Source organism: Lethenteron reissneri, chromosome 13 (genome assembly GCF_015708825.2).
Source record: "Lethenteron reissneri isolate LAM-NWPU_2019-01 chromosome 13, ASM1570882v1, whole genome shotgun sequence".
NCBI classification, from domain to species: Eukaryota; Metazoa; Chordata; class Hyperoartia; order Petromyzontiformes; family Petromyzontidae; genus Lethenteron; species Lethenteron reissneri.
Genome location: NC_083791.1, coordinates 6,209,069 through 6,222,903, shown reverse-complemented (window position 1 = coordinate 6,222,903; position 13,835 = coordinate 6,209,069). Strand labels below are relative to the sequence as shown.

At 48.4% G+C, this 13,835-nt stretch overlaps 1 protein-coding gene across 2 annotated transcripts in view; it reads left to right on the top strand.

Moving 5' to 3' along the window:
* Positions 1–13,835, top strand: part of LOC133342045 (cadherin-2-like) — a 45,546-nt gene that overhangs the window by 20,153 nt on the left and 11,558 nt on the right. For both annotated transcript variants that reach the window (XM_061550940.1, XM_061550941.1), the window contains exons 3-11: positions 679–767; positions 5,143–5,325; positions 6,102–6,257; positions 8,823–8,964; positions 9,190–9,353; positions 10,472–10,606; positions 11,789–11,974; positions 12,663–12,928; positions 13,283–13,425. In XM_061550940.1, coding sequence (XP_061406924.1) covers positions 679–767; positions 5,143–5,325; positions 6,102–6,257; positions 8,823–8,964; positions 9,190–9,353; positions 10,472–10,606; positions 11,789–11,974; positions 12,663–12,928; positions 13,283–13,425 — 1,464 coding nt within the window. The remainder of the gene's footprint in view (positions 1–678; positions 768–5,142; positions 5,326–6,101; positions 6,258–8,822; positions 8,965–9,189; positions 9,354–10,471; positions 10,607–11,788; positions 11,975–12,662; positions 12,929–13,282; positions 13,426–13,835) is intronic.

Genomic DNA, 13,835 nt, shown 5'->3' with positions numbered 1-13,835 from the left:
GACAACACAGAGACACACAGAGAGAGACACACAGTATAGACACAGAACAATACAATTTCCACGTAAATTTTGATTTATAAAGCATCTAAATGCAATTGCATCTCATTCGCACTCCGTATAATAACTGTGTTTTTTATGATATATGATCACCATGAATATCAGTTGCAGTATGAGGATAATGTATTTATATATATATAACAATGATCCGTCCTCATCGGTTTACCCAAGGATGAACTCTCATAGCCTAACACAGGGTTTCACATGATACTGGTCGTGCATGTGATTTACATTAATACGCAATGTATTAATATGCACACAAACAACATTTCAACGATTATATCTGCAAACTACAACCTACTGTTGTGATGCATGTTAATTGCCCGTTTATGTCCAGTTCAGGGTAGATTACAAATCATTCGCAGAATCAGATGGATGGATGTTCTTTGATATTCCTCTCAAGAGACGACTTCCACGTGTACAGATCGAGAGCACTGTCCCTGCATGCAGTATTACAGGTGAAAGAATCGAAGGAGCCTACGTTAATTGGCTTTCGTTAAACCCATGGCCTAAAAACGAGGTCTCAGCGGAGGACCAGGGTGTCCGCGGCGAGGTGCATCTCTTTGCCGTGTGTCGTCGCTTCACCTCACGACCCCGGTGTTCCTCCTTTCCCACTGCCAGACACGCGACGCTGCAACGAGAGCGTGCAGCATGGGGAGGGAACACCCCAGCCAGAGGTCCATCATCTTGAAGACAGGAAACCGCTCGCGGTAAGCACGCGTCTTTCTCCGGGCGTCTGCGAATCGGCACAGCAGCTCATTTCAGTACCCTCCGATTAGCACGGTTGGCTACGTACGGTGCTAAGGAAGTTCAACGTACGTACGTACGTACATTAAAGAAGCCCTGAAGTTATATTGATCACGAGTGCAGTAGAACACCTTTTTTCCCTGACCACATTGTTCGCTGTTCCTGTTAACCATAGGCCCCGGGCAAATCTTGTGAACCTTTTAGAGCTCGTTGTCCTGTTTTTTTTATGCTAGATTCGCTTCTGTTATCTTCCTGTTTTTTCTGTTTATATAATAGGTAAGAGGAGTTCCTGAAAAGTGGCTGCAGATAGGGGGAGTGTATGGAAAATTCATTGCATTATCCACATTTAAAAAAATTGGCTGTAAATGTTATTATTTTTATAGATAGTCATAAATAAACTAATTTGGTAATAGCACCCCACATCATTACAGATAATTTGAGTTGTATTCTTTGCCTCTTTACTTGATTTGACAAACACATGCTGCATCCCTAAAAAAGGTAAAAAAGGTCATTTAAACTAATTAACTTTCATTTAAGTTATGAGAAACGTTCTCATTCGTGAAGCAGTACTACATCTGGCTTATTTTTTTAACATAGCCCATAGGTCATTCATAGTAATGTAAAATTTATAGAAATGATCCCGAATACGTGAACTAGAGAGCAATATGCAGGTTTAAAGACATAATTCAAACAGTTGAGGAATGTTAAGTGGGCTAGGGTAGGACCCGTTGCTGTAAGGCATGATCGCCCACGGTCAAAGTAATAACAGCGTCATGGCCCATGGTCAAAGTAATACCAGTGGCATGGCCCCTGGTCAAAGTAATAACAGTGGCATGGCCCACGGGAAATTAATAACACGGTGGCAGTGAAGGAAAGGAACGTATCTGAGAGGACATCCAACACAGACATGGAGTGATGAATTCAGCTCACGTGCAGAGGGTGCCAGGTTGACTCGTACATCGCAGGATCATGAGAGGTGGCGGCAGCTTGAGGAGGTCTTCATCCAGCGATGGATTGACCATTGGCTGACGATGGCAAGAATTACAATCAACTGATGCGTAGGGCTTCTTTATCCAATGCTGCGCACACACATTGTTATATTTTGGTCCGTTGGTCAATTAATGAAGGGTCATGGGCCTTTCGTGGGTTTTGTAATAGTTTGAGTGTTTGAGGACTGACTTATTCTTTTCAAAGAAGTTGGCCACATAATATCGAGCCATCACAGGAGTTTGCTCTCATATTGTAAAGGGCTTTGAGGCCTTGTGTGAGTTTATGATTATTATTGTTAAACACACGTTTTACACCTATGCAGCTTCACGTTCCTCTCGTGTTTGAATGATGTCATGAACCTGCGTATATGTTTGATTGGTTTGACCCAATGGGTGGTATTTGCTTGAAATTCATTTTTCTCCTCAACGCTCATACATACGGTATGAGTGATCCTTTTATGAATCACTCAGTGATTTCATTCCCTTAAACATGAAGGGTGTGCATTTTAAACGCCACAATTACAGCTTATTCATTATTTGTGCGGGGGGGGGGGGGGGATAGTCATTCATAAGAATAAAAATAATAATTGAAGACATTCCAGAGCATGATTTAATGGGGCCCCAAATTTGCAACGTTTTGCTGCACTTTGCGTCACCTGGCAAAAGTGGCTTTAATGAAGGGATTAGGCCAGCCCAGGCATGGATCGTGCCCTTGATTAAAACACCTGGTATGAGGCACACAGTGGATTTAACTAACCACAAAGCACCGCTCCAAACCCCTTGTGACTTATGCACAGTGTCGTGTAGAGTAAGGGCACCACGGTGGCGAGATGTTAACTACCTCACCTGGTATGCAGGAGGCCGTGGCTTTCGATCCCGACCCTGACGCCTGTTGTATATTTGAGGTTTGCTTGTTCTAACCGATGGTCGCGATGATTTTTCTCTGGTGTCCTCTGGTTGTTCCCTCCACATTTAGAATCAACATGCGTGTAGAGAGTATTGGCTGCGATAAGTTTCCGCACGATAAGCCGCTTCGTTGAGCTATAATTTGTGGCCATGTCTCCTCTGCAAAGAGCTGTATAGCTGAGTGGGCTTTCCCTGGTAAAATAAAAAATAGTTTGATCCTTTCTACGTGACTTTACCGAAAGAACCAATAAGATGAATCCCTGCAGTCACGAAAGCTTTAAATCGAAAAATAGATTGTGTTCAGTTTTTTAGAGAAAGCACATCACATTTTCACAAGTACCTCTGTACGTGTGTATGTTGAACTTATTTCGCCACCGTACGTAGCCAACCATGCTCATCGGAGGTGGCCGGGTGACTCAGGAGGCTGGTGCCAGAACACTGAGCCGGCACCGCTCAGGTCTTTGGCTCCAATCTGTGTCGATGGCCACGGTCTTGATGGGTGCAGCTTTGTTGCCAACAACTGTCTGAAAATATACATCGTCCATAATATGAATTATATGAAACTTGCATCGTATAAAATGTTAGTTTTTCACCGGAGCTGCACATTGCAACGGTGGGATTTAATAACGAAACAATTACTTTGAATGATAATGCGTCGAGCACTTTTTGCGGGTCCACATACGAGGCACGTGGTAATGATGACGCCTTTGAAGAAACTTGAGAAGAAGTGGGGTGAAGTCATCTTCCAGGGCCGTCTGACACAAAGTGAAACACTGATAGCTGTGAGAGCACCACGTGCGAAATTACCTTCTCACGTTTATTGCCTTCTTGGGCAATTTAAATATAATTGGAAAAAGTGAAATGTTTTTTTGTATTTGAACAACACGAACAACATCATTAATCACCATCTTTCCCGGACCTTTTTTTACATTAGGCTCTCAGCACACATTGATCTACGATTCTTGTGAAGAGCTAATATGAGTAAATATTCATTTACGAGCCTTGTGGTACACATGATGGAATATTATGGCATATGGTGACAAATGCGCATTTTTACGTAAATTCACTCTGGTTAAAAAAAACTTAAGGTAAAGTCAAGATGCTGTGTTCTTTGTGAGTGTGTCTTGATTTTGAGTGCAATGGCAAAAATGCCGTGCCTGCTGCTCTCTGTCTAATGAGTTTCTCATCTATTGCAGAAAATGTTGAAAAAAAATTTGGTTCAGTGCTGTCGAGATTATTACATTGAGGCCGATGTATTATTTTCTGTGTTGTATGGCTCACTTCTTTCCACGTGCTGCTTGAATACTTTGCCTTGTGCATGCACTTGTCTGCACGTGTGCACATCAAACATTGCAGTTATGTATCATGGGATCTTTTTCGCCACTATCAAAGTATTAAAAGTAAGAATAGGTTATACTCTTTTTGGCAATAAAACAGGGGTTAAGATTTAGATTTAAAGCTTTCGTGGCTGCAGGGATTCATATTCTTGGTCCTTTCGGTAAAGTCGCGTAAAAGGGAAATAATAAAATAATAAACATATAAAACAAAAACAATCTCAATCATCATCAGGTGTGATTGCGTGTGTTGCAGTCGAAACGTCGTGAGAATGTTATTGTTTTATATTTTTATTATTTTATTATTTCCCTTCTACGTGACTTTACCGAAAGAACCAAGAATAGGAGTTAAGATGCTTCAAACTCCAAAGAGAAAACTTTGGCAAGGAATCAGGTCTGCATCAGCCACACATACTTGTTGTGAACATGCAAACAATTATCAGAGGATTTTTTTTGCATGTTGCATTGCGAGAAAGGGTAAAATCTATTCTTATTTTTTCATACTATTACATTTATTTTATGAAGCGATTTCAGCGGAAAGGATTTCTGTGAATTGCATTGAACACTGAAATCAGAAATGGAGTTATTTTTAGAATGCATGTCCCTTACGAAAGGTTATTATGAACATAACCACCGTTAGTAACACAGATCCAAGGCTGCGGTGACATTAGATTTAGAAAATTACAAATTGTAATTGGATAGGGGTCAGATGAGGAGTGGCGCAGTGCTTCATGCACTGCACTGTGACTGCATTGTCCCGAGTTTGATTCCTGATCACAGCCAACATCAGATTAGGACGGTATTTATTGACTGTGTTCATAACTACTTTACGAATTTGAATGGCAAGAGCTGACTGAACGTGCTAAAATTAGAAACTCAGTGTTGTCGTTGCCTGGTGAAAAATATTCGCATCTAGCGCCCGATTAGTGCTCCCAAGATGCTCGCAGCGATAGATACATTTCATTTTGCGGGTCGTTTTGAGGCGGGCCAGCCTCACGTGGCCACAGGGCCGGATGTAATGAAGTCGCGTGGAGTAGGTTCCTCGACCTCTGTGGCAGGCCCTTGACTCTTCCAGAAACGCTAATCGCTGCGATTGACCCCGCCGGCAGGTCAGGGTGAAGCATCCGGGCGGAGCCGGCAACTCGGCGGTGCACCCACGCTCCCCCGTGCTGCACTGGGATGAGCTCGTGCCCAGGACGGGGTCATCGCGCCGACAGAAGCGCCAGTGGAACATCCCACTCATCAGCCTCTCCGAGAACTCACTTGGACCCTTCCCGGAGTTCCTTGTCTCTGTGCGTGCGAGGGATGGGGGGGGGGGGGTCCACGTTCGTTGTCATCGTTATCGGCAGCAGCAGCAGCACCACCATTAGAATCATCATCAGCAGCAGTAGAATCAGCAGCAATCGCATCATCTTGTTTAGCGGTACCATCAGCAGCAACATCATCTTCATTAATCAAATCGGCAGCAGCATCATCAGCAGCAGGATCGACAGCAACACCATAGGCGGTTGTCATAGTCAGATGCGGGGCTGTGCTACGTTGTAGGCAGCGGACGCCATGCAGCATAATTATTGTACTCTACATCTATGCGTCCACGTCTATGATCCTTCACGAGCCGGCACTGACCTCAAGTTTAGTGACATAATCCCCACGACGCACATTGCTGGCGATGAGTGGGCCCTCATCCTGCAGTGGATTGACTAGACGGCTGAAATTGTGCCTTTTATTCGTGCATACAGCAATATGTTCAGAAGCTAAATGCCAATATTGAGGTCTGCTGGCCAGGATAAGAGAGCACCACGGGAGACAGTTTGCGTAGTTTTGCTATTTCTCCTCGATTGAAGGAGCGCAGATTACAGTGGTTAACTACATGGTCCAAAGTTTGGGTTGCACGGTCACAATGGTCCGTGATAGCCGAAGAGCGATCAAGGGACAGAACCGGAATGAGAATATTTAAACTGGAGTAATCCGATGAGCTATAAAGCTCTTTTTCACACATGTCCAGTAGGGGCACAGGGGTCAGAACGTTACAACAACAAACACGGGACGCCGTGTGGATTGCACGCAGATCGAGTCGGACAAGTCCGTGACCTACGACCTGCGCTACAGCATCACGGGGAGTGGAGCGGACCAGGACCCTGTCGGTCTCTTCATCATCGACAGCAACACGGGGGAGCTCAAAGTGATGCGCTCCATCGACAGGGAGGAGTACCAGATGTTCAGGGTGAGTGCGTGAGTGAGTGTGCGACTGATTGGTCAACTCAGCCCCGATTGAGTACCTGGTGCGGTGTGTACATTTCTCCACTGTTGGAGACAAAGGCGGTTGGGCGTGGTGCTGTCCACCCACCCCCTCGTGTGCCATCCCGGCCTTCAAAGGTGCTCCCTTACAGCCATTGCCCCAACAGTCTGTTAAGGCTATATGGGGGTTCTGTGTATTTGTGTCTGATTGAGTGAGTGAGCTGTAGTGTGGCGGTGAGCGTGCTGCGCTACAAACTCGGCGACCCGAGTTCGATTCCCATACCATGAAGACGGTTATCTGAAGAGGTCTTGAACCTCTCCTATTTCGAATAAGTCTCAATTGAGTACTTGGTGCGGTGTGTAAACATCACCACTCGGGAGGCAAAGATGGCCGGGCGTAGTGCTGGCCACCCACCCCCTCGTGTGCCGTGCTGGCTTTCAAAGGTGCTCGCTAACAGCATTTGCCCCAACAGTCTGTTACAAGCTATGTGGGACATGTTTCCCTTTTGAGTGTGTGAGTACGTGGGTAGGTGCATGGAATTTAGCTGCAAATCTGGAAACTCTCCCTGCTGCTCGTTCCTTCTGAGTCACTCATTCAAAATTCCGCTTGTGTCTCGTAAAGTGCGGCAAGCAGCGGAAAGTTCAGTGCCGGTTTCCTCATTACCCCCCCCCCCCCCGCACACATCAACCCCTGCTCCTCCACCACAGTAGGTCGATCGGCAGGTGGTGGGGTTTAAGTGTGGGTACTCCTACCTCTTCCGAGACGTCTGACCAGTCTGGAAGAGTAGGCCAAAACACCCTCCAGTGAACTCTCGAGAGCTTCCTCCAGTCCCATCCGCCAGCAGTAGTGAGAGTGAGCGATTTGCAGGGCTACGCCTTTACTTTATTGCTGATTTACGTCACTGCTGGTCAACTCTCGGTCACCGGCTGTAAATTGTGGGAGTGGTGGCCCAGATAAAAACAAATTTACGGATAACACGAAGCATCCGTAATAGCAAGTATTGCTCACCAACACAGAAAGCGAGTGATGGCCAGGATGTGCTCTATGCTGGTATTGTTTGTTAAATTAATTCGCTTACTTTCTGACATTTGCCGCGATGTGGGAACTGAGTAAAAAATCTGGAGCTCAACGAATGATTAATTTTTGACAAGCATGGTTAATCCGCAACCTGCATTTAATACCCATGGATATGACTGTACCATCATCATTATCATGACCTGTACCATCATGATCATTGTGAAACAGGCTTTAGGGAGCTCTCAACTGGTGCCACCTCACAATGAGCTTTCAGTTGGTTTTTAAATCATTCTTATTCATGTCGTATGGCTGATGTAGTTGCAGAGCAACAACTACAATTTCACATTCAGGGGTTCAAGCCAGACAACCACGTCAGCAGCAGTGGAGTGTCATCGCTGTGATTTCTCCTTCATATTTGTGGACCGGGCATTGCGTCGTTATACGTTTCACGGTCTATTCTGGATGTGGCACATTAGGAATGGACCACTCTTTTAATAAGTCCGTCTGTGCTGCGCAGTACATCAACGCACGTGTGTACACCAGCATGTGATGACTGAGTTGTGCTGGTAGGTGGCTAGCAGGGTTATTGACTAACCGGACTTGTACACCAGTCACATGGTTAATGGCGACTCGGCTGAAGATTGCTGTGTGTCTGTGTGTGACGCACGTGCTGTTGCATCTTACAGATTGACCACAAATGTGTTTGCCCTTGGTTTGGAGCACCTGCCGCCCACGTCATTCATTTTGAGTGTGCAACATGGATGGCCACAGTTGTACACTCCTGGAGAGTTTTTAATTTTCCATTTGTGCATCTGGTATCCGCATCTGCCATGGTTTGTTAAATCATTGATAACTATCATCGCCAGCAGAATCTTCTATGACCACATCACCCTACATGCATTCGATATGAAATCACCAAGGCCCGGCAACATTTTGAATCTGGCTAGTACTTGGATGACTTGCATTGCAGTCTGTCCAGGAGATAGCTGCATGGCAATGAAATAATGAATACAAATTGTGCGGAGATTTTAGTCTTAAGCTATCACGTTGAGTGGGTTGTCTCTGGGTAAGGCAGTTTTCTCCCATGCACATGCCACATTGGTGACACATCTCAATGCAACACCCTCCTGAATAACAGCTTGTTGAGACTCAGTGGGGCTTTCCTTAGCAAAGCGCATTGATATTCTACCAACGATGCCAAAGTACGCATTTCAGAAAGTTTAATATTTTATTGATTTAAGCCTTACAATGATGGAAATAGGCGATATTTGGAGAGTCCATAGCCATCTTTTCTCTACAATCTTCATCTTTGTTGAAGAGCATATGCTGACAGGTGGGTATGACCAACATGTATTGACAATCATTTAAAACTGTTGTCGTTCCACCCCCTCACCAATGCGATCCCAGTCGTGCTACCGCCATTTAGGCGCAGCAATCAGAGCTGCGCGTCACGTTGAAGGAAACGACCCTTTCAAGGGGGCTAAGTCTTCACGTGCACGGCCCCCATTGCAAATGTGTGCGTTTCTCTGGCAGCTTAAAGGCCACGCCATATCCACCAGTGGCCTGCAAGTGGAGGAACCATGCGACCTGAAGATCACCATCATTGACCAGAACGACAACCCGCCCGTCTTCAACACCTCCTTCCAGGGCGCCGTCAAGGAGGGATCTCTTCCCGGTAAGCCAGGCCGACCCCTGCAGCAACCCCATAGCACCGCACGCTGTCAGCTTTTACTCCGATCTCCCAGTGAGATGGCAATCTCAGCATCAGAACTTCAGGATTTCAACGGTGCTAGCTCAGTGCTCTGACCTCTCTCTCGAGCCGCCCGGCCACCTTCCCCCCCCCCCCCCCCCACCTTCACTCGTTTGAATTTTCATTCCTCGCACATCCCCTGACTTGCAGGCACCGTGGTGATGCAGTTGATTGCCACGGACCGGGATGACCCGAAAACGGCAAACGCACGGCTCTTCTACAAGATTCTGAGCCAGACTCCGTCAGGGAAAATGTTCGCTGTCAACGAGAAGACGGGCATCGTCACCACATTATCCAGCGGCCTCGATCGTGAGGTGAGACTGCCTCCTCTTTCATTTGTTAACAACTGACTTTAGCCGCCGCCCCCCCAACCCAACTGATATTCTGTGTTGAGCGAGGGGGCGAGACGCTTAGAGGGTCTCGTTACCATCATCATCGTCGTCACGATTCGTTGGCAGATAGCCCGGAGTTGTCCACTGCACTTTTCGTCATTATAAATGTATTTCGGTCTCTATTTGAGACCGAAAACAGGAGGATTTCTCCACAACTCTGGCTGTCGCCTGATGAGGCTGGTTGTAATTACCGGTGAAACGTCGTACTCGAGTGGTAAATGTTGTGGGTTTACTCTCCAACACACCGGTGTGCTGAACTTGTAACTAATTGGAATGCTTTATTTACGTGACAAACCTTACTAACTGACTTTTGGGTGGTCGCGGTTTTAACGACACATTTATATTTATGCGATCTGACCCAAAAAAAAAACTCTCTTTTATGGATAATAAATACATGTTTGGTTCATGGTCAGCAAACCGGGCATGTACTGTGTTTTAAACGATGCCAAGAATAAAATGTTGCTTCTGTTCAGCGGAGGGAAGGTGGGGTGACGGTGCAATGGTGTGGTGGGACTACGGGGAGACGGGGGGAGTGGGCTGAGTCCACGGCACCACACGGCTGTTGAAATATTTGGACGAGAAATCAGGCGCTTCGGGGGCCGTGTCGAGCTCAGCTCTGATTTGTAACGGCCGTGGAAATGTCTTCGTACCCCTAGTTATGGGTACAGAAAAAAATACTAAGCTAGGAAGGATTTAAAAATCGAATCACATCGTAAGAACATTGTGTATTACGGCGCAAGGCTATCACGGAAGCGCTGCGTTGCACAAAGCCGGCAGTAGTTTCACATTATGGGGCGACGTTTGAGTTAATTGAGTTAATTGCTGGTAATTTTAAAAAATTCAGCTAATTTTGGACCACGACGCTGGCCCACAATGGCCCACCCTCGCAGAGGGTCCCTGTAACGTCCACTGCGAAGCAGCATGGCGCGCGTTAACGCCTGATTGCTCGCGCAGTATTAACCAGGGCGGACGGAGGGTTCGAAGCGGCCCCCCCGGGTAACACGAGCCGGCGTGTGTGCACCACCCGCATCCTCGCGTAGACCACGTCGAGCTACTCGCTGTCCGTGATGGCGACGGACAGCATCGGCGCCGGCCACGGCCTGAGCAGCATGGCCTCCTACACCGTCCGCCTCATCGACATCAACGACAACGCCCCGGTCTTCAGCAGCAAGAGCGTGAGTGCTCGCACGTGCGCTCGCGGCAGCAGCAGCAGAAGAAGCCGGGCTCCATCTGCCTTGCGACACCGATGAGGGTGGGGCGGGTGTGGAGCGGGTGGTTTGGAGCGGGTGGGGGGGTTGGAACGGGTTGGGGGGGCGCCGATGCTGTTTGTCTCGACGCGGTGAGACGTGGCTGCGATCCAGTGGTGTGGGATGCGGCCATACCGAGGTCGACTCGGCCTGAAGTCGATGGACTGTGCAGACAGCAATGGGGACGTGAAGGCGAAGGTGGCCGGTGGTGGTGGTTGACCATATCACCGCCCCCTCCCCCCGCCCCCTAAAGTGGCATGCCACCCTTCGGAGTTGCTCGTTGATGGCACTTGCCCCCACAGCCTGTGTGAGCTACACGGGTGGTGGGGGGATCTTTGCCTTGGACTTTTTGTGATGCCGTTATATTTGGACACGATACAAGCAAAAATTGTACAGTGTGGACCAATCAACTTCAAGTACAGTGCACATTATCAGAGTTGTGTTTATTGTTTGCATTATGACTGCAGGTATTGTGGTCTATGCAAACATGACTCCTTGTAATAAAGTGTCAGTTTTGTTGCCAGATAGAAGGGTAAAAAACAATTATCAGTTATTATATTGTATTATTATCTGTTTATATTTTTGAGCATTGCCCGTTCTTATCGTAAACGACGCCCAGGGTGGATGAAGGGATGTAACCAACCGCCCAAAAATGTAAATTGTCCTCCGGCAATAACCTCGTCGTTTGTTGTCGTTCATTCTTCATCACGGGAACCACTGCGTGAAAGATGCCACCACATTTATAGTTTAGGTGAGTTTGATTTGCATCTTTTTGTGAATTGATTTGTTTACCTTTCCTACACTCTGTACTCCTATCGTGTTTTGTATTGTTTGTTGTTGTATAAAGTTTTGACCTGTCCTGACCAGACATCTTCGTAGCTCATCGGATTCCTCCAGGATGAATAAATATTTTGATTCTGATTCTGACTGAATCGGGCACGCCCCCCCCCCCCCTCCACAGTTTTGTATTCTGGGCATTTGCCCAGATCACCTGGCTGCTAAGGCCAGTCCTGCTCTGCCTGCACGTTGATTTATCCACTCTCCGTTTAAATCTCTTGTCTCGCCCTGTCCCCCCCCCCCCGCTCCATCCACGTCTATCGACGCCTGCAGTTCTCAGGCACAGTGGTGGAAAACATGGTGGGTGCCACGGTGGCCACGATCGCCTGCAGCGACCGCGACGAAGAGTTCTCCGCGAACTGGCGCGCCGTCTACACCATCGTGAGCGGCAACAGCGGCGGCTGGTTCGCCGTGCGCACCGACCCCAAGACCAACCAGGGCATCATCACCACCGTCAAGGTCTCACCTCGCACCGCACCACCCTCCAGCACCAACCTCCGCCAGCCCCTCACATCAGCGGCTCTTACACAGCTGGCCAGACAAAAACACTTACAGAGTTGCCCGCAGAGCTACAGCCTGGCCTAGAGATATTACCCGCCAATGCCAAAGTTGATACATATTGGTGAGATGCGCGATAATTGAACGAGCGATACAGATGAGAGACAAAGAGGTTTTCAAATGAGATGTAGATGAGAGATACGTTGGTAAGAGATGACAATTATGGATGCGATAGATAGAGAGATGCACAGCAGACAGAGATGAGAGGGAGACGTAGACACGAGATTGCGATTAATGATACGAAAGATGAACGAGACAGAGATGAGACAGCTGAAGACAAAGAGCACAGATTAGTTGTCACACGTACAGATGTCATGACGTCGCAACAACACGAGACGCCGCTAAAACGCATGACGTCGCATGCCCGCAGACGCCTCTTTTATTACGTTGCCTGCCAAAAGTATTTGAAGAACCGTGCCTTTACACACTCGGGCAGTAGCATGCTTCTCAACGTACACCTCAAAGATGCACGTGACCCAGGTTCGCCAGCGGCGCCACCTCTGCCCTCTGACCTGTGACCCACCCGGGCTACCCCATGTTTTGCCCTTCTCCCGATGCTCACGTTCTCACGGCTGTCCCCCTTTGGCAGGCGCTGGACTACGAGTCCATGCAGAAGGCGCAACTGGGCGTCTCCGTGCAGAACGAGGTGCCGCTCCTAACCAGCACAGGCCAGGTCATCTCGGGCTACAAGTACGACTCTAGCACCGTGTCGGTGACCGTGTTGAACCAGGCCGAGGGGCCCGTGTTCATGCCGCCTGAGCGCCAGGTCTCCATCGCCGAGGGCGTCGCCATAGCAACGCTGCTCACCACCTTCACGGCCCAGGACGGAGACAGGGACCCCAACGCTCGGATTCGGTGGGTGCGACCCGCCCGCCCGCCCGCACGCGCGCGAGCACGCCCGGAGCTAACGGCTAGAACCCCGAAGCAGCCATCGAACAAAGACGGTTACCGCATTGCTCGCTTTCAGATGCGCTTCTGTGGCCGTCTGGAATGCTTCTTCCTTCCAACATTAGGAAGCCACTGGAGCTATGCGCATTTAAATCTAGATTCAAAACGAATTTCATTAGAACTGCTTTTTATGTCTAGTGTGTTGCCCTTGCCCCCGCACCTCTGGTTGGCACGGTTGGCTATGTACGGTGCGAAATAAGTCGAACATACATGCATTCTGATTAAATGACTCGCTAATCCATAGCCCATCTCGCGCTGCAGATACCAGAAAATCATGGATCCCGCAAACTGGCTGCGCATCGACCCTGTGACCGGCGCGGTGTACACCACCGCCGTGCTCGACCGCGAGAGCTCGTACGTGCACAACAACACCTACACCGCCACCATCCTGGCCATCAAGGACGGTAAGCCTTCCGCCGGGGTTGTTGTCGACGCACGACACCGAAAAGAGACGGTCGCCGTAGGTGAAGGGGAGCGGTGCCGCGGCGCGTGACGGACAACGGTCAGCAGAGGGGTTGCAACCATTGCCGTCCGCGGAGACGAAAGTCAGGCCCCAGTTATAACCGTGGTCTTTTAAAATAGCCGGCATTCGCGCACCGCCCGATAACCAAATTGGAAAAGGTGAGTTAAAAACCCAGTTTTTTACCGCTTTGCCACACATGTAGACACGTCTACAGCAATGAACGTTACATCTCTTCCCGGGGTAAACTGCGAAAGGAAGAGTTGCTGCCGTGCTGTTGGTGGTCAGCACGCGGGAAACAATGGCGCAAGTTTCTGTAATTCCTCCCCGCCGCCTCGCTCTAAGACAGCGTTG